Here is a 26,764-nt window from a genome sequence, read left to right as displayed (position 1 = left end):
CTATATCTGCCACATGAACCAAGTCTGTGGACTTTTTCCTGGCCTTTTTTATCACTTTATCTGTGCAAATCCAAACACATTTAGAGTATTTATGATCAGGGGGTCATTGTGCGTCGGAATTTCAGGATGCCAACCTTCGGACGGACGAGAATATCTTGGTGAGTTCAAAGCGAAACTGTCTGGTGACCAAAGTGTAGATGAGTGGATCCACTGCGGCTTGCACACAAGTGAGCACCATCGCCGAGGTCTCCATCTCCAGCAACAACTGTATGACAAACAAAATGCATGTCACTGTATCCAAATTGAGTGGGTTCTAATTCGACTTGTAATACACTTGTTTGCACTCAACACTACCATGCAGATGCACGCAGTGGCAGTTTCTAGCATGCGCATTATGTGCAACCACATAGGCCGACGTTGCTGGGGAAGGATCAAGATGCTCCAAGGTTGTTGTCATTCAACCTACGTGAAATGGTTTTGTACCATGAAATTTCATGACGTCAATCGCGGATGATTGTATGAGAAATTTGCCCTCTCACCACACCCCAGCTCCTCTTTTGTGTAAAAGAATGCGAGCACCCTGGGAGGCAAACCGCAGACGATGCCAATTGACCCCTCCGTGGATACTGCGCAATCCGCGTCACTGACCAATCAGAGGCCAGAGATCTGCATAAACCAAAGCCCGTTTTTGCTCCTGCCATTTTCTCAGACAACATTGCATGGTCCAGTATAGGGTTAGTTAGCGTTTTATCGCGTATTTGGGTTATTTAACAAAAAATATGGTTAAGAAGTGTAGTCACGGACTTTGTAATAGTGACGACCGGTATCCTGAAAGGCTAGTTGGTGGAGTTCGATTCGTACCCTTTCCAAAACCGAAGACCCAGTACGAAAAATGCCTTCGATGGATCAAACTTTGTGGAAGACCGCATCATCAGCTAAATCCATCTAATATCAACCGGAACACATATGTTTGCACGAAGGTATGCCCTATATTTGGTTTTCAATACATGTCTCGTATAAATGAATTCGAAGTTCTCCGCTAGCATAACGTGTGTGAACGATTGACACACTTATTCTTTGTTGAGCGATATTTAGCGATGATCGGACTGCACAAATGGATTGATTTCTTGCTGGCTCGCGGCCAGAAGCTTAATCAGACGGTGTTTGCACGAAGATATGCCCTAAATTTGATTTTTAATACACGTCTCGTATAAATGAATGAGACGTTCTCCGCTAGCATAACACTGCTGCGTGTGAACGATTGACACACTTATTCTTTGTTGAGCGATATTTAGCGATGATCGGACTGCACAAACGTATTGATTTCTTGCTGGCTCGCGGCCAGAAGCTTAACCAGACAGTGTTTGCACGAAGATATGCCCTAAATTTTATTTTTAATACACGTCTCGTATAAATGAATAAGACGTTCTTCGCTAGCATAACATTGCTACGTGTGAATGAATGAATGAAATCAGAAGCATGGCGTCTCTCTCAGTTAAGAATGTATTGTATTTAGAATCTATAATATATCGTTGATTTGAATGAAATCAGAAGCATGGAGTCTGTCTCAGTTCAGAATGTATTGTATTGTATTTGCCATTTTTACTGTTTGTCTTACGTCAGGGCACGTGGCGTGACATCACTTCAGGAGGCGTGGTTAAGTGCGCTGTACGGAGGGGTCAATTGAAACTGGGACTGCCACTTGCTTTCACTGAATGGCAAGAACAACACAAATTTATTAGACCAATTCTTCCCAGTATTCTATTTTAGAAACTTGCTTTTTTTACATTATTTTTTCTCCAATGTTACCAGTTTCTAAAGAATGAAAAGTCATCCAGTTATTTTGCATACCCTAATTGACAGCAAAAGAAATAATTATTGAATCCTTGGTTACCACGTACACACACGTAGAACGACTCTCTTTTTGCCCAAATTGTATTTCTAATGTGTGCATTTGAGAATAGTCAAGGGATTTATTGTTTCAGATGTTAAATTGCAGTTATGGATAGGTTTCCAACGATGTCACCACCACCCTTAGACCAATTGGATAAATTAACGATGGAAAAAAACTTCACGCTTCTCTGACCTCTATGACACACAAGATGGCGTAATTGGAAACCTATCATTTTAATTGGTTTTCCTGTATGCTTCTGTCATACTTCACAATAATTACAATTAGATTGTTCGTAAAGAATTCACTTGTAAATTGAAAGCATCCACATTATAGCACTGGACGGTATATAATAGCCTTCGGTTCTTATAAATTTGAGTACTCAGAGTAAGGATGAATTGATCTTTTTTCACATAAATGTTTGCATTTAATATTGAATTTCTGCTATGATGCAGAATTGAAACCAAACTGAAATTACACGCTTTTGTTATCACTTCAAACTACCAAATAGTGTTCATTTTCTTTTTTTCCCTTTCCTTTGTCAAACTCACTCTGTCATTGTCCGGCCGTGCGATGAGGTGATTCATGAGCAAAATAACCACCATGGGAAGCCAAAAAAGCGTGAAGGCGATGATAATGTAGCCAAAGCGTTTGGCCAGTTTGCCCTCAAGCCGCTTCTTCCCCCGCTCTCTGGCTCCAGGCGTCAGTAGACACACTGCTCCCACGATCTCCGGAGGCGTCCTGTGGACTCTCCCGCCGAAATAGCCAGAGCTGGGCTCACCTGACACTGAGCGCAGCGGCCGGCGTGGGGCCGGCGGCTTGGGGCAGCCGGGCGGCGCTGTCCGCAGTGCTGAAGCCGGGTCACCCATCCACCTCCAGACGTGCTCGGACACCGTGGGCATTACCCGAATACCGCGACTGAACACCTTATTTCGGTGCTTCCTCACAATCGCGATGATTCGTCCGTAGTGAATGACGATGACGGTCAGAGACAAGCCCCACATGGGCACCAAAACGAAAGGTCCGAACGGATCCGAAGAGCGGGGGTGAGCGCCTACGTGAGAAGTGGTTGTCAGGCACAGCGTGTAGAAGAGGGATTGTTTGGAGAGTGTCAGGGAAAGTGCAGCCAATGCGAGGCCGCAAAGCCATATGAAGACGATCCAGATTCGAACCCGCGCTCTCCTCTGCTGCGTTTGGAAAGGAAACGCGATGGCCTGGTAGCGCTCCACGCTGATGCTGGCCAGTGTCAGCACCTGTACGCAGCTGCACAAGACCCAGGTGAACTGCTGCGATGCGCACACGGACAGCGGCAGGCGCTCGCCACCCCCGGCTCGCAGGAAGGAGGCGAGCAGGAGTGGCGTGTCGACGGAGCACTTCAGCAGGTCGCTGGTGGCCAAGCTGACCAGCAGCATGTTATTACTCGTCCGCAGACTCTTGGTTCGGAACACGACCCAACACACCCACACATTCCCGGGTAAGCCCAGGACAAGAGTGAGGACCAGGACCGTGCATTTGGATACAAGAAACAGCAGGTCCGGGTTGGTCTTCGTGTCGTTCCTAGAAATCGGCACATCCATCATTCCAATTCTTGCCCTGCAAGAGAAGGACTTCACGTGGCAATCGTAATGGTACACATTATGAAGAAATCACCTCCTGCACAGTTGCCACTGGAGGATTACATTGGGTGCATGCTGGTTGGGCAGGATTGAGTGATCCCTTGGTTAAAGGACCCTTTGTTTTTTTGTTGGTGCTGGTTGTCATCACTGATTGTCAGCACTGATTAGCTGCAATCATGTGAAGATGTTTGACCTTGCTCAAGCCTTTACAGCAGCTGAAATTAGTTTTTAAACTTAATTTTCTCTAATTACACACACACACACACACATATATATATATATATATATATATATATATATATATATAATATATATATATATATATACTAGAATATGTTGGGAACAACCCGGTAAATCCATACATAGTGAGTACAGAGCGAGTATTGCACCCTCACCATTCAAGACCTCATTATTATTCGGGGTATGTCAAAGGTCATTGTAAAGTTTGCTGAACACTTGAACAAGCCAGTTAAATGCTGAGAGTATATAGTCTGATTAGATGAGATCAAAATGGAACTATTTGGATGGTACACGCACACCACTTTTGGAGGATAAATGGCACATCACTCTAAAAACACCATACCAATAGTGACGTTCAGAGGTGGGAGCATGGTGATGTGGGGCTGCTTTTCAGAAATGGTACTGGTAAAATAGTGAAAGAAAGAATAACAGGCAGATTTACAGAGACATTCTTGACAAAGATCTGTTGCCATCTACGAGCATGAAAATGAAACAAGGGTGAACATTTCAGCAAGGTAACGATCCAAAACATAATACCAAGTAAACTCAAGAGGGGAAAAAAAATATTGAATGTCCCAACCAATCAGGTGACCTGAATCCAATCACAAATCTATGACACTGAAATTCAAGGTCCAGAGAACTTTTAAGATTTGAAGACTGTTTTTGTGGAACAATGGGCCAAAGTGACACTAGAGAAATGGAAATAGTTTCTCCATACTTGAGGCATTTTGAAGCAGTCATCGCAATGTCTTTTTTTTTTGTTTTGTTTTTCCGAAGTATTCAATAAATACCAGTTGGTGTGTTCAATAATTTTTCCGTGTCATTTCACATAATTACCACAGAGTGGACCTTTATTCTAGCAACAGTTAGCAAGCTGCAATTTATTTGTGCTTTTTCCCAAATGTATTTCAAATTTCTGCATGGAAAGGTTACACTTGACAACATCTAACTACGCTCATAACACGACGGACATAATGAAACAAGTCCAATTTACTCTGGAATGTGTCCGTTTGAGCCTCAATGGAAATAGGTCAAAATGTGGGTTGTAAATATCCTGAAAACAAGAGGGTTTCTTACCACCACACTGTGAACAGCAATTTCAGGGAAACATGGAAAATGTTTAATATAATTGTGAAATTAGTGTATATGTATGATTAAAAGTTGTTTTATTAAATAACTATGAAAAAAAAACATACCATGTGCAACACTCCACAACCATGTGCATCCAATGAAAAAGGCAAAAGAAACATTTTACTTTTATGTGTGGAAATTGTTTGGCCACTTACAATAAGATGTCAGTTTTGTTCTTCTGCTGCATTTTCAAACCGATCCGAAAGGCGCCTCATAGCAATATTGACCCACCTACTGACATTCAGGCACACGTAATCAGTGTTTGAGGAGTTCCTCCATGTAAACGGTGTTCATGCGGTACGCTGCCATCCAGTTGTGAGCGGCACTGTAGTAGCCTCGGTAACTCTCCTCGTCGAAAGAAGAAAACGAGGCGTAGTAATCATTCCAGGCTCTGTAGCACTCTCTCCAATAACTCTCAGCACTGGAGTTATCCTCCATGTCATACTTGTCATCATCCCTTTCCCATGTTTGCTCCATCTTCATTGTGTCTGGCTTCCTGCTGCTACACTTTTCCATCCTACCTTTCTTGTTTGTTAAATCGTTTCTCCTCATTTTGGCCGAAGACACCTGTTTAGGTTGCGTGTCCGCTTTAGTACCGAGCATTGATTTAAAATTGTCAGCCAGGGATGAAGTTCTGGTCCTTGTTGCATTTGCTGTGTGGAATATTACAGGAGCTTCTGGTGCAAATGGCTCTTCTGTCTGAGTGTGCGAGACGACAGTGCTCTCACTGGCTGCAGCAATAATTAAGTTTGCCTTTGAGTTCTCCTCCATGTCATCTTCAGACAATGACGAACTGGAAGTCGCTCTTCCGGGGTTCCGCTCCAATTTCCATCCTTGACAGATCTCACCTCCATCGTCGTCGTCCAGCGTGGTAACCTCTCTGTGCCCGTTATGATCACCGCCCTTTCCCTGGCCGCTGAATTCCCTGACGATTTGCACCGATCTTCCCAGCCCTGTCATAATGAACGCTTGGAAGTCCTGCTCAGCCTCCTCGAAGGTCATAAACGTGGACCCGCGGCTCTTAAATGAGCTGAGTGGACGGATCTTGGGCAGCGCGTCTTGCAATTCTTTACGAGTTGGTGCCGCTTTAGAAGGGATCTGCAGCGGCATTTTTGGTGCAGGATATTCTTTTCCGGAAAGCCTTTCAGCTCCAAGGCGGGCTTTTGCTCGGCTCATGTTTGGCTCTCCGGCCTCCTGAGCCTCCTCTGTGACGATGGTGGAAACAGCAGGCGAAGACGCTTTGGGCCGCACCTCCTTATTTCTCTCATTCCTGGAGAACATCCGAGATTGGAGGCACAGAGTTGACGCTTCGGAACAGACATCCCAGTCACACTGCTCGGCCATCAGTCCAGCATCAATGGTGGCTACATTGAAAGAAGACAAGTATGATCAAGAATTCTTTTGCCCTGTTTTCACTATGTGTAATACTTCTGATAAATTTCATGAGCAATTTGCGTGAGAATGTGTGTTTGTGTGACAATGGAAACATTCACCAATAGTCTCTTTTAGCTGTGTGTTTTGTGAATTTGTCAGTGGGTTGTAATGTGTGATATCATTGTATCTACGTAGCTGTTGCCAAGATCCTTAAAATAGAAATCTCACTGTGGGGAAAAAAAATATATTTATAAGTTGAACCTTCAAAAAATACATCTTGGTACAAATATGACTATACTATGTTAAACAAACTAACAGGAAAGATACTAAGCACACTTCAAGCAAAGTGCTCGCCAATATGTGGGCGGGGCTTACATGGCAACGCCGTCAAACTCAGGCCACACTTTTGAGCGATGGCCATCATCTTGTTCTCCTCTTCACCATGGCAACAGTAAGTCACAGCAAGCCCCTGGGTGCCTGCAAACAGGGTTTGACCCCGATTAGAATGTGTCATGATGCACATAGTCTACTGCGGCTTAACAATTGCTTTTTACATTTCTCGCCAAAAAGTAACATGCATCAGAAGATATGCTTTGTTGTCAGTCATTGGCTTTGTTGTCATTCCACACAGGTGATTTTTCTTTTTTTTTTTTTGGAAGGAGGCGGTTGTCCTGCTTGCTCATCTGTTTTCTCCTCGTCATTTATGAGGTACAATTACAACACGAAATAAAGACTTGGTAGATGAACTACACCAGTGGCTTACAACCATGCTACCCTGAGAACACCCGATCTCGTCAGATCTCGGAAGCTAGGCGGGTGTGTACGGAAGGAACCATATTCTTAAACACAATTAAATTCAGGAAAAACAGTACTTACAATGACAACTTATAACCCTTTTTAGGTTTGAAAATAAAATAACTATTTCAAGTCGTACAACTTTTCTACAGTGGACACTGACCGAAGCGCCCGGCTCGTCCGATTCGGTGCATGTACGTTTCCCAGTCCTGTGGCACGTCCAGATTTATCACCAGGTTGACCTTCTCTGCATCTATGCCTCTGGAGGTCTAACAAGGGGGCAACAAAAAGTATACTGATACTAACAATTTTTAATTACCCCAAAAAAAGTGGGGGGTGGATTTGACTCACCAGGTCAGTGGAGATTAGCACTCTGCACTGATAATGCTTCAATTTGGACATGGCCTCAAGTCTCTGTTCCTGACTCAGACCGCCTGTACCATTATTATTACAACAGAGAAATTGGAACACTTTTCTGTCATGCTATCCTAACACAGCGATGCCAAGTGAAAAACAAAAGCCCACTGCCCTCTCCCTCTCACCTGAGATACAAACAGCGGGTAGGCCTTTAGAAGACAAAATGTCTGCCAGATGCTGAGCCCTGTGGGGTGGAAAATGCACAACATCATTATTGTAACTTACCTCCTCATTTCTAGGTATAGTTAACTTTGAACATCAATCAAATCCTAATCACCTTGTGTGTAGGTTCGAGAAGACAAGGGCTTGGTTGAAAGGTATTTTACTGAAGAGCTCAAGCAAGTGTCGCACCTTCTCCTCGAAGACCTTATGAGGTACCGGATGGGACTGCACCAGCTTGTAATACTGCCTCAGGCCTAGCATTCGCCAAACATGGGCAGCAGGCAAAGGAGAGACCATTTGTTGTCTAATCAGTCAGCAAAAATGCAAGAGGCTTTAATGGATGAAGCGCATGTGCCTTTGAGTTCCATGTCCCTGGGGTTGAGTCTGACAAAAGTAGGATCTCTCATGTAGTGGGTCAGGTGCTGAGCCAGAGATTCTGGGTAGGTCGCAGAGAGTGCCAGCATCTGTTTGTTCACCGGCAGTGAGGAGTATATCCAGCTGTAAGTAAAAGCTTTGGCTCACTTAAGACATTTCATTTGTACAGATTTGGAAGGAGAAGCTCAAGAATGATGGGCACTTTATCTGTTCCTGGAAGCTGCCCTCCTCCAGCAGCTTGTCAGCCTCATCCAGAACAAAGAGACGAATGCTGGCCGTGGACAACATGCCGAGCTCAATAAGCTGCTTGATACGACCTGTGAAATTATGAGGGGGCGGGTTATTTTTTTTCATACAAGAATAGAAAATTGCTTTGTGTGACTTTAACCTCTTTGGAATCAATATTGCTTTATGTGAAAATGTGCTTTGCTTTGGTTTCTGACTTAAGAAAGAAAGATCTCTATGGCGACTAGTAACGATATAAAATATCCCAATGTTGGATTTCTTCCATTACATCTAGTGACGCGAACATGTAATGACTGGCCTCTCACCAGGTGAGCCCACAGCCACGTGGCATTTCTTCAGATGGAGTTTGTCCTGACTCAAAGGCCGGCCCCCGATGAACACCTGGCACTGCAAGCCCTCCATGGCACAGCCAATCGCCATCACGACGGAGTGGATCTGCACGGCTATCTCTCGCGTAGGAGCCAGCACGAGGACCTGCACGGGTCAAAGTAAAAGTCAACAAGCACTTACGTTTGATTGGGGCAGATTGGAGCCAAAGAATTGCGGGGGCGCTCCCAATCAGTAAGAGCCTGCAGCTAATCAAATCAATGTGCACTTTACTGCAGACAGATCAGATGTGCCTCTTCTTTATCAATTATTGTCCACTTTCATTTAAGCATACAAGACTGAGCATCTTAACCTCATCAGCTTAAGACCCCATAACCAAAATGATTAACACACAGCCATCTGTTAGTGAAGTGAGGGTAAAGCTCAGCATAATTCTCATTTTAGAGGGTATCAAAGTACCTTACATTGCCAAGGCCTTCTAAAATTGCGGCTGCGATTGTACTCACCTGTGTGGCAGAATTTTCCAGGACCAGAGAATCCAGAGCAATTGTGCAGAACACACAGGTCTTTCCTGTGCCAGATTTGGCCTGTACAATCAAATCTGAAAGAAGACAGTTATCGTCAGCAAATATGAACAATGGATTTGACAAATACCCCCAATTCGCATTTACAACTGAGCAGCTGAATGCTGGAAGCTGGATTGCAAGCATAACATACAGTATGTCACCAACACAGGAAAAACATGTAGCAGGAACCATAGCTGAACACATTTTGAAAAGTGAGCAACCTACTGTGTAGCGGAATGTTAGTGTTTGTTTCCCCTACTTTTCAAAAACTTATGATACGGTTTTTCAACTATTTTTTTCACCCAAACTGTTGCCGAAGAATGAACCATGTCATATGTACAGCTTACAACAATTCGCCATATGAACGGTAATTCAAATTGGAATCCCCTTTTCATATACTTGAAATCTCCATTAAAGTTATCTGAAAAGTTATACTTTTGAATCTGAAATGGAAGCAGAATGCCACAATCTATTCTTCTGCATTCTATTTGCAATCTTGGAGCTGGATGTTAATGACCAATTTAAGCAACAGCTGTCTATTTGCTTCCTGCGTTTCTTTTTTCATAATTTGCCAGATGGCAGATACACATCACAAATAATCATCAATAGTGTAAAACAAAAAGGGAAAATGATGTTTAATGTGGTGGAACGGTGGAGCAGCTGTAAAGCGTTGGCCTCACAGTTCTGAGGACCTGGGTTCAATACCAACCCCTCGTCTGTGTGGAGTTTGGATGTTCTCCCAGTGCCTGCATTGGTTTCCTCCTAAACCCCAAAATATGTCATGATAAAACAGTGTTTTGTCATTTGTAAACTGAATAAATGAAAGTGTTTCTTTTATATTCCCCGTTTACATTTTATTTGGCAAATGACGGTCATTTATTTTATTAGTAAAGCCACACTTCATAAGCTATTGTAATAGTTTTTATAGTGCCATTTTATTTTACTTTTTTTTTAATAGAAAAGGCTGGTGATTAGCCAATGATCATTATCTGAAAGTTTCAAAGGAATATCTAAAGAATTAAGAACGTTATGGGCATTTTATTCAGTAAAAAAAAAAAAAACTAAAAACAAACAAAAAAAAAAAAAAACACTTCGATCACAGACTTCCCATTGTTTCTAAGGGAAACCAAAAGCATTTACACCTAATTTCCAAACTTCAAAGTGTAATAAATGTTAGTTCTTAACTTATCACATTGATTTTGGTGTCATTGGAAAGCTTATTTCAAGCACTTTCACGAAGAAAAAAAAACTCAATTTCAGCATCAAGCCAATTACAAGCTTTTGGTACTTTAGGGAATACATTTGTATGATTTGTATGGAAGAGCTAACAGAACCGAAGATGTAAATGCGGGTGAGCGGCTCTGATAGTGTTTGGAACAGCAGAGAATGCATTGCGGGCTCTGCTCAATCGTTACAAACCCTGTCAGAAAATGTAATTCGTGTCAACAATGATTCGGTTTTATTTATTTATTTGCGGAAAAGTAAAACCCGATGGAGCTTTCTTGATTAGTAAAAAGAGGTACCGAGTCCGCAGCGGCCGAGGGGGATTGCCTTCAACTGGATCGGGGAGGGTTTTTGAAAACCAGCAGCTGACAGTCCGTCCAACACGACCTCAGAGATTAACAGCGACCTAAAGTCGATTCCCTCCGTCAAAATGACATCGTCGGTCCTGTTTCGTGTTTCTATATCATGAGCCGCTTTCCTGCCGGAGGCCGCCATGTTTCTTTCCAGCCTGTAGTCAAAGAGTGCCACTTAAAGCGGACAATTTAGACTACACTGCCTTCTAGCGACCGGCGGAAGATCTGTAAAGGTTGGCTCAAGGTCACTGGATTGATCTTCTTTGTTGAAGACGTTGGACCTTTAATGCAAAATACTTCTTCAATTCTAGATTTCTGAAGGGGAGCGTGTTAGCTTAAGGTAAAACTATTAGCAGTCATGAACAAACTTTGTGGCTGTGTTCCAATTACACAATTGCAATTGTATTACAATAGTACATCAATGTGCCGAGATGGAAAAAAGTACACAGACTCTGTATTTGAGTACAGGAGGTGGAATACACCCTGAACTGGTTGCCAGCCAATTGCAGGGGACATAGACACCAACAACCATTCATGCTCACATTCACACCTACAATTTAGAGCCTTCAATTTTAGCTCAAGTGACATGCCTATAAACATTCTAAAATAGATATTGTAATGAAAAATACATATAACATTATTCACTTCAATGTCTATACGAAAAAATAAATATGACTGGAGAGCGTGTCATCCATGCGTAAAGTTACAGCTGTCTCACTCGACATCGAAGTGGTAGCCATATTGCCTGAAACGTCATCAGCAGACGTCACACTGAGACATTTGCCATTGAAAACACGTAGTGGCACCTGCTATGGGAGAGGAAGGAATTTTTTTGACGCTCCTTCTGACACGGATGCTCTTTTTGAAGAAGAAAACATCTCACAATCGAGTGACGTGACCGGGCAATGTTACACTATCATTTTGAGCCATATTTAGATGATATGCGGATCACTTCTAACTAACAACAGACTCCCCGACAGTATGTATGACAGTATATAGCGTACTCAGCCACGAGCAACGCCGTAAAGCGGTACGGCGCCGACGCTCACATCGACACATTTAGCACCACTGATTTACGTACATAGATATTTTGTTATGTTCTGAGAGGATTACATCCCCCCCGCTCAACTATTATTTTTTTTAGTAGCTCTATACACACCTGCCTGTGATTTGGAACCCATGAAGCTCTCGTCCGTTGCACCTGTGCAATCCATTTTTCATGACGTTTTGGAAACATATGAAGAATGAATCCATCCTCCCGAGTGTTCAAGCAATATCCAGCAATACAACAAGCCAGCATTTTGGCTAACACGAACGAACAAGGAGCAACCTTCCCGCCTGTAAAACTGGTATAAACACAAAAGGCCGCCTGAGTGGGCGTCTGCTGATAACGTCACTTCCTGCTTGTTCTCCAAAACAAATCCCTCGAGAGGATTTTCATGGCGGGACTTACAAAAAGCTATATATGTTTTGTGGTGAAAAAACGGATGGGTCCATTCCCGCTGCCTTTTTAAAAATTATTATTATTAAAAACCTACTAAAAAAATCATGCATTTCATGTCAGTGGAGCTTTAATCTACCATGCATGTTTTTTTAGGATGTGGGAAGATGTACATTGACTCGAAAAAGGTTGGGTAACACTGCCAAACTCATGTTGTGTATGTCACCTTGCAAAGAGCTGGTCTCTCTCTCTCTCTCTCTCTCTCACACACACACACACACACACACACACACACACACGCACACACACACAATCACGGGAAGTGCAGTCTTACAGGTTATTAGTCAGAATTATTGCCATCACAATCCGGATCTGCGGATTTGGTTAGAAGGAACTACATATCATGATCTGGCTCCTCTCTCCGTGGTTTTATTTTGAGGATTGCTTCTGATGTTCATTTTGTACTGCAACATTGAAAATCTTGAATTTATTGGTTTATTTATAGAGTTGGATCCTTAATTTGGAACATGAAGACCACCGTGATTTTGCAGTCAAGTTTTAATTTTAACACGTTTGACCTGTGGATGTTTTGAATTTGGTCGGTGAGTTTTTCAGTAAGCAGGCAGCGGGCTGCTAATGTTAAGTATTCGGACATATCGGCAAAAACTCAGTCCACCTGAGCCCATTTCACTTAAATGACAAAATGGAGCACAAAATGCCTCACGGAAACTCCTCATTTTCTGTCAGCGATGCCAAAGCAGAGCTCCTCTCTCGGTCTGGCTATGCCATGTTGGCCGTTATCATGGGTGTGTTTTCTATTTTGGGGATCATTCTCAACGTCCTGGTGATTGTGGTGATCGTGCGACACAAGCCACTGAGGCAGCCTCTCAGCTATGCTCTGGTCAGCCTGGCTGTGTGTGACCTGGGCTGTGCTGTTTTTGGTGGGCTGCCCACCACAGTGACCACTGCCATGGGATACTTCAGTCTTGGACGCACGGGCTGTACATTAGAAGGCTTCGCTGTGGCCTTTTTTGGTATGTCTCTCTGCCAAGCTGCTACATGCATTTGTGAGTGTGTGTGTGTATGTGTGTGTGTGTGTGTGTGTGTGTATAATGTACTAAGGATACATAAGAAAGAGAGTATGTGATAATACAGTTTTATAACAACATATTCAGAAGTTCTTGTGAAGGTAGTTTCAATTATGTATGGCTACTTGATGGATTTGCGGCTTCTCAATTTGTTTTCAAAGCTTCACTTTTGCATATTTCTTTTATGAGCCTTAAATTAAAAGATGTGCTTTGTGTAGATAGAGACATAATGCTATTGCAATGAAACATTTGTTTCGTTTGAAATATTAAATTCCTCCTGTGTCTCGCAGGTATCGCAAGTCTGTGTACAATTGGAGTCATTTCTGTGGAGCGTTACATCGTGGTATGCTATCCAATGGGTGCCGTACTCTTCCAGACCAGGTAAGCATCATTAGTTTGTCCCATCAAGCAGCTAAAAGGACAAAATGCGCTAACGCTCAAGCGTCACTGCTTCTTATCAGGCACGCAATCGCTGGAGTGGTGCTGTCTTGGGTGTGGTCCTTTGTGTGGAACACGCCACCATTGTTTGGTTGGGGGAGTTTTGAGCTGGAGGGTATCAAAACCTCCTGTGCCCCCAACTGGTACAGCCGGGATGCAGGCAGTATGTCATATATAGTCATCTACTTTTTGCTCTGCTTTGCCGTGCCCTTTTCCATCATTATGGTGTCCTACATGCGGCTCCTGTGGACCCTGCGGCAGGTGAGAAGTGGAAATTGTTGCTTTTTGTGAATAGTTGTGAAGTGACACGTCTGCACGTTGGCGTCCCAGGTGAGCAAGCTGCAGGTGTCTGAGGCTGCCAGCACACACCGAGTGGAAGCGCAAGTGGCACGGATGGTTGTCGTCATGGTGCTGGTCTTTCTGGTGACCTGGCTGCCGTACGCTAGCATGGCTTTGGCTGTCATCGTAGACTCCACCCTAAAAATCGACCCGCTTGTCGCAACCATACCCATCTACTTTGCGAAGAGCAGCACTTTCTACAACCCCATCATTTACGTTTTCATGAACAGACAGGTAAAGCATCTGCAGTCACATTCGCCAGAATTCCAAATACATAAACCTCACCATGTGGTATTGTTTTTTTTTTTTTTTCTTTTTCCAGTTTCGAACATATGCTGTTCCCTCTATTCTGTGTGGATGGAACCCCGGGGCCTCAGAGGCACAAATCTCCAAGGTGGAGACAGCAGTTGCTTGCGTCCCTAAAAACCAAAGGGATTTTTGAAAGACAAATATGCTCATCAGACGTAATGACCATCTCCAAATTATACATTTACTGTACAATTATAATAATAGAATAATGCAAATGATGTCCACTTTGAGGGGGTTAATATTTCAACATTGTTTACTGTTGTTGACATTTGAAGTGATGTACAACTCTTGTACAACGTCAGGGTAAAACACTTTTCATTTTGCCCTATCTAAGGTGGTTGCACAGTATGCTCATTAAATAAAATACAGTGGATATAAAAAGTCTACACCCCCTTGTTTAAATTTTCATGGAAAAAAAAAAGAGACATGAAAAGATAAACTATTTCAAAAGATTGTTCACCATTTATATAACTTAAAACCTCCCAAACATTTGAGGGGATTGAGGAAATCTATTTTGGTGCAGTGGAACCAAAGTTGAACATTTCAACAATAATTCCAAAAGGTATGTTTGGCACAAACATAACAGCTCTCCTGGGGCTCTTTTTATCACCTCAAACTGGAGCTTTGATTGGATTTTGACTGGAGATTCTGAACAGGGTCTAAAAGCAAGCCAGTGTTAACACAAAACCTTTAGGCTTCTGCAAGCAAAAACAAACAAACAAATGAACGAATGAACAAAAAAACTGTCAGGAAAAGTTTATGAGAACAACAGAACTTGTTTTGGGTTCAACCAGAAACAGTTTTTAAAAAAAATACATATTATAAATTTATCCTTTATTTATCCAGGGAAGACAATTGAGAAAACTAATTCGCAATGCTGACCTAGCTGATTCTGAACATAGCCAAATCTGTTTTAAGGGGGTGTGCACACTTGTGCAATCACATGGGTTCAACCATCCATCGATTTTCTTAGCCGCTTATCCTCACAAGGGTCGCGGGGAGTGCTTGAGCCTATCTCAGCTGTCAATGGGCCAGAGACAGGGTACACCCAGAACTGGTTGACAGCCAATCGCATGGCATATGGAGAGAGACAACAGTCGCACTCACATCCACACCTATAGGGGACATTTAGTCTCCAATTAATGCATGTTTTCTGGGATGTCGGAGGAAACCGGAGTGCCCCTAAAAAAACCCACACAGGCCCAAGGAGGACACGCAAACTCCAGACAACTGGGGCGGGATTTCAACCCCAGTCCTCAGAACTGTGAGGCCAACACTCTACAGCTGCACCACCGTGCCACCCACATGATTTCACTTTATTTTCATTTACCCTCTTCAAAAAGATTAAAAAAAAAATTACACAATGCTGTTTGTGAAAAACTTTTGATTATTTTTCTTGGGTTAATTGTTTTCCATAACAAAAAATTCTGGCATTTCTGTAATGGTGTGTCGACTTTTTAGATCCACTGAATAAGCCCATAAACTATTAAATACTTGTAAATCATCACAGGAACTCTGAGAACTCTGAATGTAATAAAGATGACATTAAATTTCTTTAGAGATGGGGCTATTATCCATCATGTTACTTGTGCGCATGTATTTTTCAATGTAGGCGTTGTTGCCTGAATATTAGAGTGACACATTTATTTTTTGAAGATACTATCAAAGTAAAAAAGTTTTCCCAATTAAAATTACTATATGTCTTTTGTGTGAGGTGCTTATTAGCAGATGTGTAATTTGACCACAGCCACAAGTATAAATCAAAATATTTGTGTCAAATATTCATAGCATCAAAAGATGGACAAACAAAAGTTAATAACACAACTTTTATTTTTTAACTTGGTGTACACATCTCTTTTTCTCCTTGAGTAACCACTTTACACAACCACCTTCTTACTACCATCATGGCTTTCACTGGAAAAATACCCCAAAATAATCGAGAAGTGTTGCATGACCCTTCCTAAATTTCAACCTATGAAACCCATCTGCATAAACAGCAAAAACATAAAAGACCGACATCCTTGTCGCTTTCTTTGTCAAGTTTTACAGCTGAATCAGTCACCCCTCAAAAGTCATAATTTTCACCCCATTATGGAATACCTTGGCTTTTTATCGTTTACAGAAATATTGCTATGACTTTCATTGAAGAAACACAAAAAGGGCAGAATGTGAATATCAGTATCAAACCTATACACTTCTCTATACATACAAAGTGAGCCATCATCTATGTACATGCTACATACTGCCACACGCGTGGTGGAGTAGTCCAGACAGCCAGAGACCTGAGATCAGATCCCAGTCTGAGATGATCCCAGGTCAGCGCCAGAAAACCGTGACACTCCAATCTATACCCATAATCCGTCTCGGCGATACAGTACACTTTGACATGTTAGTCTACTGGTGTGTGAAACGGATGTGTATGTGTGCTTGGAGGTTTCTGGCAGCTAGAAATATGTAACAACTTGGTTTCAGAGTGCTTCAAGCTCCACTATCTAACTGGTGACCCACTTCTACAGACTCCACCGAAGACACTCAAGTTGTTAACTGGTCCCAAAGCAACACTAACCCTTTTTTTCCCATCGTTATCCTTGGGTTCAATGTGATGTTTGGTGTGATGATTATTAGCTCATATGCCATGCAAATATTGGACTCATTTGGTGATGTTCCTTTTCCAGCAATTTCACATACCACCTGGAAACATGGGCGTGTGGAATACAAAAACATGCTTCAAGAGGGTTACAATACACACTAGGTAGTCTCATCGGAGCCTATATAAAAGAGAACAGGGACCACAAAAGAGCTGGCGCATCAACGCAGAAAGATACTTCGCAATAAAGCCTTGCAAAGGGATTTTGGGGCAAACATATTCTGCTCTAACGGGGTTTCACTGAGGTTCAGCCGCCACCTTGCAGCACCCACAAAAACAACACAAGCAATTAAGTCCTGAGCTCAAGGAATGTGCAACACCTTCCCAGCCAGTCGCCTAACCCTATTACAGCGGGAGCACAGCAAAGACTGAGAAATACCATGAATCGGAAATACCGTTGCTTCTGAGAAGTACTGAGTAATCGTATATACAAAAATGAACCTGCCCCCACCTCCCAAAAAAATCAAGTGTAAAAATAGACACTGCACATGGAGCTGGTCGAGGAGAGGATTGGGACTGTTGAATCATCTACCGGTGATCCAAAGAGGTAAAATTAGGTGCAAAGAACAGTTCAACAACAACGCCTCTAATATCACACACAATAAATTGTGAGTCAAGGCAAAGGGGGTGTCTAAGGATAAGCAGGTGAGGACTTGTACACTTTCTTTAACTCATTGTCGTGACACTTTAATAGAATATTCTTTACAGTGTCCATTATTGTAGTAATGTAAATCATCTACCAAGTTTATCCAATGATTAGTGGGGTTTTTTTGTTTTTGGTTCGTCATTCACGAGACCCTTGTGAGGATAAGCGGCTCCAATAATGAATGGTTTGCCATTTAGATTCGATTAGATTTAGATTATAACCTAACTCTGACGCATGAGGTAAAGTACAGTGTCCTTGACCTCTAGGTCAATAAGGTGCTAAAGTTCATCTCCGAAAAACGCCATTGATACCAACGCGCGTGCACACACACACACACCATACTTTCAAGTGAAACATAAGGGGTACTGTTTGTGTGTGCGTAAAACGGAGAATCATGGAGCTGGAGAATGAAGCTTGTGTGTGTGTGTGTGTGTGTGTGCGTACACGTTCATGCATCCTCTACAGATGATATAATAAAGGGCCAAGGTGAGGTGCAAAATGTCGAGTTTGGATTGAGGCTGAGGCATTTCATGAGAAAAGAGAAGAGCTCTGTTGTCTGTTTATGTACAGCACAAGTCCACAGACTGAAATGTGATGCAGTTCATATGAATTCGGGCCACTGTCACTCCAGCTTCTTCACAGTTCAAGTTGTGTTTGGGCCCCACATTGACACTGCCCCCGTCTGGACAGCAGCGGTAATAGCAGCAAGGAGACTCAAACTCTCCCAGTTTCCCCTTTAGTGGTCACACACATTTCTAATTAGCCTTTTTTTTTCCTGTCTGGGGAGAGCATTATTCTTTAGTCACATTTGAATTCTTCAGTCCCAGATCTGTTGATGTTTCTATGTGGACATGTGTATGATTTTCTTCATCAAGTGAGAGTGTGTCGCTCCTCCAGTGCACGTGATGTGGTCGCTGAATGTTTGTCTCTGACGGAATTGCTCCTTTAGTCGTGGATCTCCTCACTTCTGGGGCCATCCGACACCGCTAGAACAACACACTCTGCCTTCTGCCCTTTCCCTGAGCTGAGAGACAGACAGAGACGAACATGTTGGCCAAACACACGAAGATTTCACACCAAGCCCATGAAAGGAAATGTTGCACGGCGACTGGGCATGTAAACATTGTATCAGTACGTGATCAAGGGCATTTTATTCCCACAGCATTTCTCCATTCAATGCGCATAACTGCCTCCAGCTACATCTGGAGGTTATCAGTCAGATTTAGATTTTTGCTGATAAGCTTTGAAAAACATAGATTTTCATGCTGGGGAATAAAAATTAAGACAACATGTAAGAATTCACGTAAAAACAAGTATCAGTGCAAACCAGTTACTCACAAATTTATTATGAACATTGCAGTTTTGCCAAAGATTGAAATAGTTATATTATTGGTGACAAATACAGAGAAAACTGTGTAAATATACTCACCAGGATCAAGTCAAACACTGCAACAAAACCCACACTACACTATATCCATGCTACTAGTTGGAAAAAAAAATAAAATCACACCATTTCAGGCCTTACCTACATGCTCAACAACAAGACTACGTCTCTCTCTGGAGAAACCTAAAGAGGACTACAGATAAAAAGAATCAAATGACTCCCCATCTTTTACCAATTGATTGTTGTTCCCTGGCAGAAAGGTTGGGTTTGCTCTAGGAAAAAGAAGATGGAAGTTGAGATGTTGGTGCAGGACGTGAAATGTGAGGAAAAGCTAGTTAGGACTACATAAGAGTCTCCTGCAAAGGAAGGATGAGAAATTAATTTTTTGAGTTGATTCACTGGGACAGACGTACTGAATGTGGCATCGCAACAAAGAGTGTGCAACTGGGGAGAGAAAAAGGGGCAAAATGACAGTCAAATAGATTAAAAAAAAAAAAAAAAAAAAGAAAGAAAACAGACAACATGATACAGACAGTGTGAAAGAGACCGTATTTACCAGAATGGTAGCGGCCACTCAGCCAGTGGAAGTGGAGGAGAGATTGTGACTCTGTGGCCTGGGATTGGCTGCTTCTCTCTGGAAGTACTGCGAGGGTGCGGAGCCTAGCTTATGGGCCATCGCTTTTTAGGAATGGGAGTCGGGAATAAAGAAGTATGTGGAGTAGGGAGCACAAAGGAGACAGAAAGTATTTAGGAAAAGATGAACATTGCGATAGAAGAGTGAATGGGTGCAGAGACAACGAAAAGGAACAGAGGGACTACACAGTAGAGAGAAAGGAAACAAAACTCACACATAGACTGCGAACTGGTTGATTTGTTTGTGCACAAGTTCCTGGTTCCAGTTGTTAACATACAGTTACAATCAAATGGATAAACTGTACCGCATTGGCGCGCAATGTGTTTCAAGGTTGATTTCAATGTTCCTGTACTTGTTTTTAAATGACTCAATATTCTTGGATTATAAAATCTATCCCATCTGCATTTGATAATTTCTCACAGGTTCTGAGGTCCTCTGGCACTGGCCTTTGAATTATTCCAAAATCTAGAAGAAAACCCCACGAACAGGGTGCATTCAGCCATAATGGTCCGTGCCTCCACAGGGCATCAGGAACGTAGACTGTTTATGTTTTTTGTTTTTTTTAAAGGAGCCACAAGACTCATCTCGTTTTTAATTGAGGTCGATATTTTTCATTTAGACACTTATTTAGCTACTCATTTGCTTGTTTACCTAGTTATTCTTTATTTTACTCCTATATCTATTTTTTAAAGTTATTTTATTTCCTGTGGTGCTGTCCTCGGCAGCCGCGGGCCGCAATGCCTCTGGTTGTGGAGGGCTCCTATGGATTCAATGCAGAGGACTTGAGATGAGAGTGATTTGAGTCATGAAGGTGGACACACACAAAAAAACTTGTATCTCAAGGCACCACTGTACTTGACAATAAACCAACAAGAACAAATATCTAATTATAATAATAATATTATAAGGGACCATTATTCTTGCAAAGCGGCCATCGCTGCAAAGTTTGTAGTGTTTTTTTTTTTTTTTTTACAATAGGGATCACTTGCTAAAGATCTTGATCATTTTTTGAGTGCATCAGTGGCAACCTGTCTCACTATAAAGACTAATTGTCAGAGTATGTTATGTTTTTATTTGTGACATTGTTTCCATTCTGCGATCACTATTTTATTTTGTAACTTTTCCTGGAAGAAACGAGGATTCTAAGAGAATCCGTATCCTTAGTCACAAAAACAGCACAACTACTACCTAAAGTGCACCATCTCAGTCATGTCTCACAGGAGCCACCGGTATTAGAGATTCGGGAACATGAAAGTGACGTAAGACTAGGACACTGCGCTCAGCAAGTATGACCACACAGCAGCATGAAAGAAAACATAAAGTGGAGAGGAAGCGAGAAAGAAAGAGAGAGACGAGGCCTGTCCTTGTCTTATTCCCACTAAGATATCCTCCGTGTTTGTCTTTCTCTTCTAGCTACCCGTCTCAAGAGACTTACTTGACTCTGGGTAGATGGCGGATCTCTTCCCTGGGTCTTTCTGAAGTTGAATGCCTTTTATGGAGAAGATTGATGCAGCTAAAAACACAAGACAGGCAGTGAGTGGGATGGCGCCAAGTTTGCGCATTGGAGCAGGACTCGTTAGCAGCAGTTGACTCACTGTCAGCCAGGGTTTGAACCTGCTCGCCAAGCGTTCTGAAATACGGGTGCCTAAGAGCGTCCTCGGCCGACACTCGCTTTTTTGCCTCAAACTAGAATAGCACAGAGACAGACGAAAGGGTTAAAGGGCCATCACTTATTGATGTATTTATTGGAAATAAGTTCTCGATTCATTGTATGTCCATTACCTGCAGAAGCACTGAGAGCAAGTCGTGACCATCATTGTCTATCCTGCACGCCAGCAAAGATGAATATTATATTGCATACTGCGCATTCATTGTGTGATTCGTCTGTTACTTCTTCTACATACCTAGGAGCATGGTTAACAAGCGGCTCTCCGTTGTATTTGGGGAAATTATATGTCTTGAACTCTTCACTGGTGCTGATGCCAGGCCAAGTTTCTTCTGTGGGGGTGCCTGAAAGAGTTGACAGTTCAGCTTATTAACCAGTTTCAGGTCTGCATAATTTTGACGGGAGAGTAAAATGTATTTGCCTAGAGAAAAGGTTGACCCTACAAACATACATGTAAGTACACAGTAAAGTAAGAATTTTCTGCACTGGAAAAGCCCTTGTTGAGTCTCACCGAGGATGCGGAATATGAGGTGAAGTTCGTCCTCCACAGTGGATCCGGGGAAGAGAGGCCTGCCTGTGATCATTTCATAAAAGATGCAGCCCACACCCCTACACAGTCACACAAAGAAAAACAAGTGGAGTGAGCAATGCAATGATTTAGAACAACAAAAACGAATACATAAATAAGTTGGTAAGGAAAAGCTTTTGCTGTACAGTGCATCGATTGATTGTCACTCATAATGTAACGCTGCAATATTACACAATCTGAGAGGAAGCAGAGCCTTTGTATATTGAGCTCTCAAACGTGTTGGAGTCTATTGTGACTACTCCTAGGTATACTTTCACATAGATGAACTTTTTACTTGTGTGATATCACGACTTGTTCGTGTTTACAAGTGTTTACCATTTCTTTTGGTTTAGTTGCTGTTTTTGCTGGAACTGAAAATACACCAGTTAACGGAGTGGTGCAGGCCAGCCATGTGCACTGAGAGAAGCAGCACTCCCTTTACCTCCATAAACTACCAAGCGAGAAGGTTTGGTCAGTATTCAGGGGCCCTGGCACCTTTTGCCCAATGGAGGATCCTTGCCAGTCCGCAGACTGGACGACAGGCGCAACACTGTGAGGCAAGGTGATGCGCTTGAGTGGCACAAGCTGGCGTTTCTGTCCAAAGTCGTGAGCTTATCTGACCGATACATTGTCTTCTGGAATTTGTCCCTGAATCCAGACATAGGGCGGGCTGAATGTTGTTGTCATGGCGTGACCAAAGGGCGAGGATGTGAAACAGACTTTTGGACTCACGCCTTTTTGATTTGGCATCCTGTGACAGCATATTATCTTTTGCACTGGCTCCTGCTGTTTCCTCCGTGGTCCTATCTCTCGGCCGTACATCACCTCACCTTTTTTTATGTTTCCCTTCATCCGAACAGAAATTCTTCAATGAAATAGCAGACAATTTTCTCCACCCAAGACTTAAGGACTTTGCTTACTACTTGTTTATAATCTCACTTTGTTCACGTGAAACAGCCTGCTCTACTCTGTCCCAGTGTGAATTTCAGTTGAATTTGAATACCATGAACATTAGCTTTGAATGATCATGAAGCTCACTCTGTGTGTGTTTGCTCACCACATGTCTATGGGCGTCGAGTATTCAGTGGAACCTAGCAGCACATCTGGAGGTCGGTACCATAATGTCACTACTTCATTTGAGTAAGTCTTTGTGGGGACAGACTTGGCCCGTGCCAAACCTTAATTAAAGAGGGGAAAGAAGCACAAAATAAAGGAAATATTGGGTTAGTTGACTCAGCACAAGACATTTTTTATTTCATTCGTTTTCTGACATATTGTCAACAGAATTTGCATTTATAAACGCTAGTTTAAAGTGCCACTGTCATGAAATGCATGATTTTTAGAATGTTATTAATGAAAAAACGGCAGCCGACATGGACCCATGCATTTTTTCACCATAAAACAGGATTTTGACGTATACAGCTTTTTGGAAACTCCCGCCATGAAAATCCTCTTGAGGGATTTGTTTTCGAGAAGAAGCAGGAAGTGACGTTGGAGGTAGTAGCGCGCTCAAGCGGACTTGTTTGTTTCTATTAGTTTTACCTGCGGGAAGGTAGCTCCTTGTTCCTTCGTGTTAGCCAAAATGCTGGCTTGTTGTATTGCAGATATTGCTCCAACACACGGGAGGATGGATTTACCCTTCATAAGTTTCCAAGAGACCCACTTCGTCGTGAAAAATGGATTGCACGGGTGCAAAGGATGAGAGCTTTGTGGGTTCCAAATGACAGGTAGGTGTGTATAGAGCTACTAAAAAAAAAAAAACAATAGTTGGGGGGGAGGATGTAATCCTTTCAGAATGTAGCAAAAGATTCGCGTCCGTACGTCAGAGGTGCTAAATGTGTCGATGTGCCCGTCGGCGCAGTGTCCGCCGATCACCACGCCGAAGAGGTGCCTCACGGACGAGCACGGCTTCAGTCGGGCTGGCTCATACATACTGTCTGGAAATCTGTTGCTAGTTAGAAGTGATCCGCATATCATCTATATATGGCTCAAAACAACAGGGAAATATTGCCCCGGACACTTCACTTGATTGTGAGATGTTTTCTTCTGTCTGAAGGGGCGTGGGCCACATCGTGTTTTCAATGGCGAGTGTCCAGGGTGGCGTCACGGACAGTAGATGCAACCAATATGGCGACCGCTTGGATGTCAAATGACACTTCCACAACTTTGCGCATGGATGACACAAGATATCTGCATTAAAGCCATGGCCCCACGTGGCTTTTGCCTTAAAGTCACGAGGGAGGATTTCAGTACAGTATTTTATGGCTATACAATAATATACTATCAATTAAACAAATTGTAAAAATTCAAGATGATGTGAGTATCATTCTTTGTTTTAAAAATGATAGTTGTTACCCAAGGAAAACCACAGCCCATTGAGTTAAGTAAACTCTCAGCTGTTTTCAGCTCCTTATTTATGAATTCACATACAGTATTGACATTTTTGTCAGTGAAACCGATCCTCAACAAGTGATTGAAAAAAGTCACCTTAACACCACATGTTGGCCCCAAACCCTGCCTAATACCCATAAAATATTAGTAAGTGGTGTCAGAGAAGTACTTTATTATGAAGCGATTGATACATCTCGCCTGAGTTACTACGATGTTTGCATGCAGGGGAGGAGCAAAATTTTTGTTACAGAGTTTTTGCCTGTTTCTGTTGAGTGACTATTAAAAGGTTCAAGCATCTGTAAGCCATTGAGTAAACTGCTGTATAAAGTTTGAAATAATGAAGTCATAGTTTGTGGTATATGTGCAGTTTTAATTATGAATAAATGTTCCCCAGTTTCAGTGTATCTGCACCACACAATGACAATAAAGGCTTTCAAAGTTGTATTTCTATTATCAGCATTTTTAGGGGGGAGGGCACTAATTATCGCTCAGAATTGCGGGGGTTTACTTTGCAGAGTATAATGACGTTTTATCAGAGGAATTTTAACGGGCTGGCATTCTAGTAAAGCAGGAGTGTACCAAAATCTGCAAGTTTCAGCTCTCCCTTCTCGTTGATGAGTAGATTCTGGGGTTTAAGGTCCCTGTGGAGGACCTTCCTTCGATGGCAGTAAGCCAAACCTCTCAACAGCTGGAACAAGAAGATCTGGAAGGGAAAAAGTAGTCATATAATCCAGTTCAACTGCATAATTCTCTTGAGTGCAGACTAAATGACGTACCTTGACGTTGTGTACACTCATTATGCTCCCACAGTCGTCCATGTACTGCTTCAAATCTTTTTCCTGATGAGACAAATGCAGTGCTGTCATTCAGATTCGTAAAATACATAACATTAGTATGACGCTCTCATGACAGCGCACACACACAGACACACTCACCAGATACTCAAACACGAGTGTCAGGCACTTGTCAGTATGGATAATGTCGTGGAGAGTGACGATATTGGCGTGCTTCAAGTCTTTCAGTAAAGACACTGTGAGGAGCAGACATAGAGAGCCTCAGTCTCACCCAAACACCAAACTCAGCTCATCAAAAGCAAAGGCGCTGGCGGTAGTGTTAAACCTTCTCGAATGGCTGTGCACGGGGCGCCCTCTTCATGCTCCAGGCGGATCTCTTTGAGAGCCACTAAGTTGTCTGTTAACTTGCTTCGCCCCTTAAAAACTGTAGCATATGTTCCCTGGCAAATATGGAAAAGTACAATCAACAAAAATATACTGAGAATTATACAATTCTGGTTGATACTGTCACCTTACCTCCCCCAGTTTGTCCAGTTTGATGTAGGTCTCGAGTTTCCCGAAGCCAATTTCAGACTAAAAGAGAAGACATTTAGGAAAATGAATAGAAAGTCCAAAAGTACAGCCAACATTTTTTTTTAAAACAACGAGAGATACGGAAGCTGAATTTGACCATAGTAACGTATGCCTTTTATTTATGATACATTTTAAAGTTGAGACATTTTTGGGGAGTTATTAGACATTTTGGCAGTTATTTCAATATCCAGACATCAACCTATTAGGCCAGCAATTATCATCCAATCATCAAAGGTGCCATCTGATATATTTACTCTTTTTTTGCTGTGAATGTACGTTAATAACAGATACACTGCATCTTTGTTCATCTACCTATGGTAGCGATGTATTATGACAGGAAGAACAACCAAATGTTCTTCCGATAAATGGCAGAAGGTACAAAAAACAATTACCATTTATACAACAAAATAAACCATGGAGTCCTGCACTATATCAGCGATTTGTGTTCAACAATACAGGCTCAGATTTCATATTGAGGGAGTCTACTTGTGAGTGTCTTTTTATTCAGTGTTTATATTTTTCGTGAAATGTTGTCTTCTGTGAGATTTCTCTGATATGCAATGTCACCATGGCTCAATAAAGGTTGGAAAACTGTCTTTTATACTGCAAGTGTGAAAGTCATAAGGCCCCTTTTTTAAATTTATGTTAGATATGGAGACCATTTCAATATTGCGCATCCTCATTTGTGTCGTGGGTAAACTGGAGCTTATCCCAACAGCCTAGTATAGAAAAACAACACATTTACACCTAAATTTAAAGTCTTCAAAGCATCCAACATGCATGATTTTCAAATGTGGGGAGAAGCTGGCGTACTTGAGGAAAAAAACACACACAAGCACTGGGAGTCATGCAATTTCAATAAAGCAAGGACATTCTATTCATACTCTGCTGTATAGTTTGGTTTGCACACAGAAAAGCTGTTTAAACATATGCAGGGATGTAAGTAGAAAAATCAGAATGATGGCACATGCAACCTGTGACTTTGCCCTGAGCTGAGTCTTCAGGGATTTTGTGCCTGACAATTGCCAGGAAACAAGACTCAGATCTCTACGACAAGTATGCCGCTTATGTAATGCGTGTCTGGATCTCTCCAACACTCACAGTGTTACTGGGCTTTTTCACCTAAACA

The 26,764-nt window shown here is 42.3% G+C and overlaps 4 protein-coding genes across 8 annotated transcripts in view; 1 reads left to right on the top strand and 3 right to left on the bottom strand.

Moving 5' to 3' along the window:
- Positions 1-121: 121 nt before the first annotated feature.
- On the bottom strand, positions 122-3,468 carry LOC133494432 (beta-1 adrenergic receptor-like). The gene is made up of 2 exons (XM_061808262.1): positions 2,443-3,468; positions 122-265 (listed from the first exon to the last, which is right to left on the bottom strand). Exons 1-2 carry the CDS (start codon positions 3,466-3,468, stop codon positions 122-124), a joined length of 1,170 nt encoding a protein of 389 aa, XP_061664246.1.
- Positions 3,469-4,844: 1,376 nt separating this feature from the next.
- ddx20 (DEAD (Asp-Glu-Ala-Asp) box polypeptide 20) lies at positions 4,845-10,908 on the bottom strand. Its single transcript, XM_061812030.1, has 11 exons — positions 10,664-10,908; positions 9,081-9,175; positions 8,553-8,721; positions 8,204-8,318; positions 7,982-8,124; positions 7,742-7,880; positions 7,590-7,648; positions 7,399-7,481; positions 7,211-7,316; positions 6,628-6,729; positions 4,845-6,242 (listed from the first exon to the last, which is right to left on the bottom strand). Exons 1-11 carry the CDS (start codon positions 10,857-10,859, stop codon positions 5,134-5,136), a joined length of 2,316 nt encoding a protein of 771 aa, XP_061668014.1. The 5' UTR covers positions 10,860-10,908; the 3' UTR covers positions 4,845-5,133.
- Positions 10,909-12,861: 1,953 nt separating this feature from the next.
- On the top strand, positions 12,862-14,465 carry LOC133494422 (parapinopsin-like). Its single transcript, XM_061808249.1, has 5 exons — positions 12,862-13,192; positions 13,537-13,627; positions 13,708-13,945; positions 14,015-14,257; positions 14,346-14,465. The coding sequence occupies exons 1-5, from the start codon at positions 12,862-12,864 to the stop codon at positions 14,463-14,465; spliced, it is 1,023 nt and encodes a 340-aa protein (XP_061664233.1).
- Positions 14,466-16,144: 1,679 nt separating this feature from the next.
- LOC133496413 (cyclin-dependent kinase 17-like) overlaps positions 16,145-26,764 on the bottom strand; it is a 40,326-nt gene continuing 29,706 nt past the window's right edge. For 4 of the 5 annotated variants that reach the window (XM_061811993.1, XM_061811999.1, XM_061811984.1 and 1 more), the window contains 12 exons: positions 25,579-25,635; positions 25,388-25,502; positions 25,204-25,298; positions 25,045-25,107; positions 24,848-24,971; positions 22,935-23,055; positions 21,821-21,918; positions 21,548-21,653; positions 21,426-21,468; positions 21,239-21,329; positions 21,079-21,156; positions 16,145-18,649 (listed from right to left, as the gene is read on the bottom strand). In XM_061811993.1, the coding sequence (XP_061667977.1) occupies positions 18,612-18,649; positions 21,079-21,156; positions 21,239-21,329; positions 21,426-21,468; positions 21,548-21,653; positions 21,821-21,918; positions 22,935-23,055; positions 24,848-24,971; positions 25,045-25,107; positions 25,204-25,298; positions 25,388-25,502; positions 25,579-25,635 (1,029 nt within the window). In that variant the 3' untranslated portion in view covers positions 16,145-18,611. The other variant, XM_061812017.1, reaches the window with a different exon arrangement.

This window comes from Syngnathoides biaculeatus, chromosome 2 (genome assembly GCF_019802595.1).
Source record: "Syngnathoides biaculeatus isolate LvHL_M chromosome 2, ASM1980259v1, whole genome shotgun sequence".
Classification (NCBI taxonomy): domain Eukaryota; kingdom Metazoa; phylum Chordata; class Actinopteri; order Syngnathiformes; family Syngnathidae; genus Syngnathoides; species Syngnathoides biaculeatus.
The sequence above is the reverse complement of the archived record's forward strand: the minus strand, read 5'-3'. Positions and strand labels throughout refer to the sequence as shown.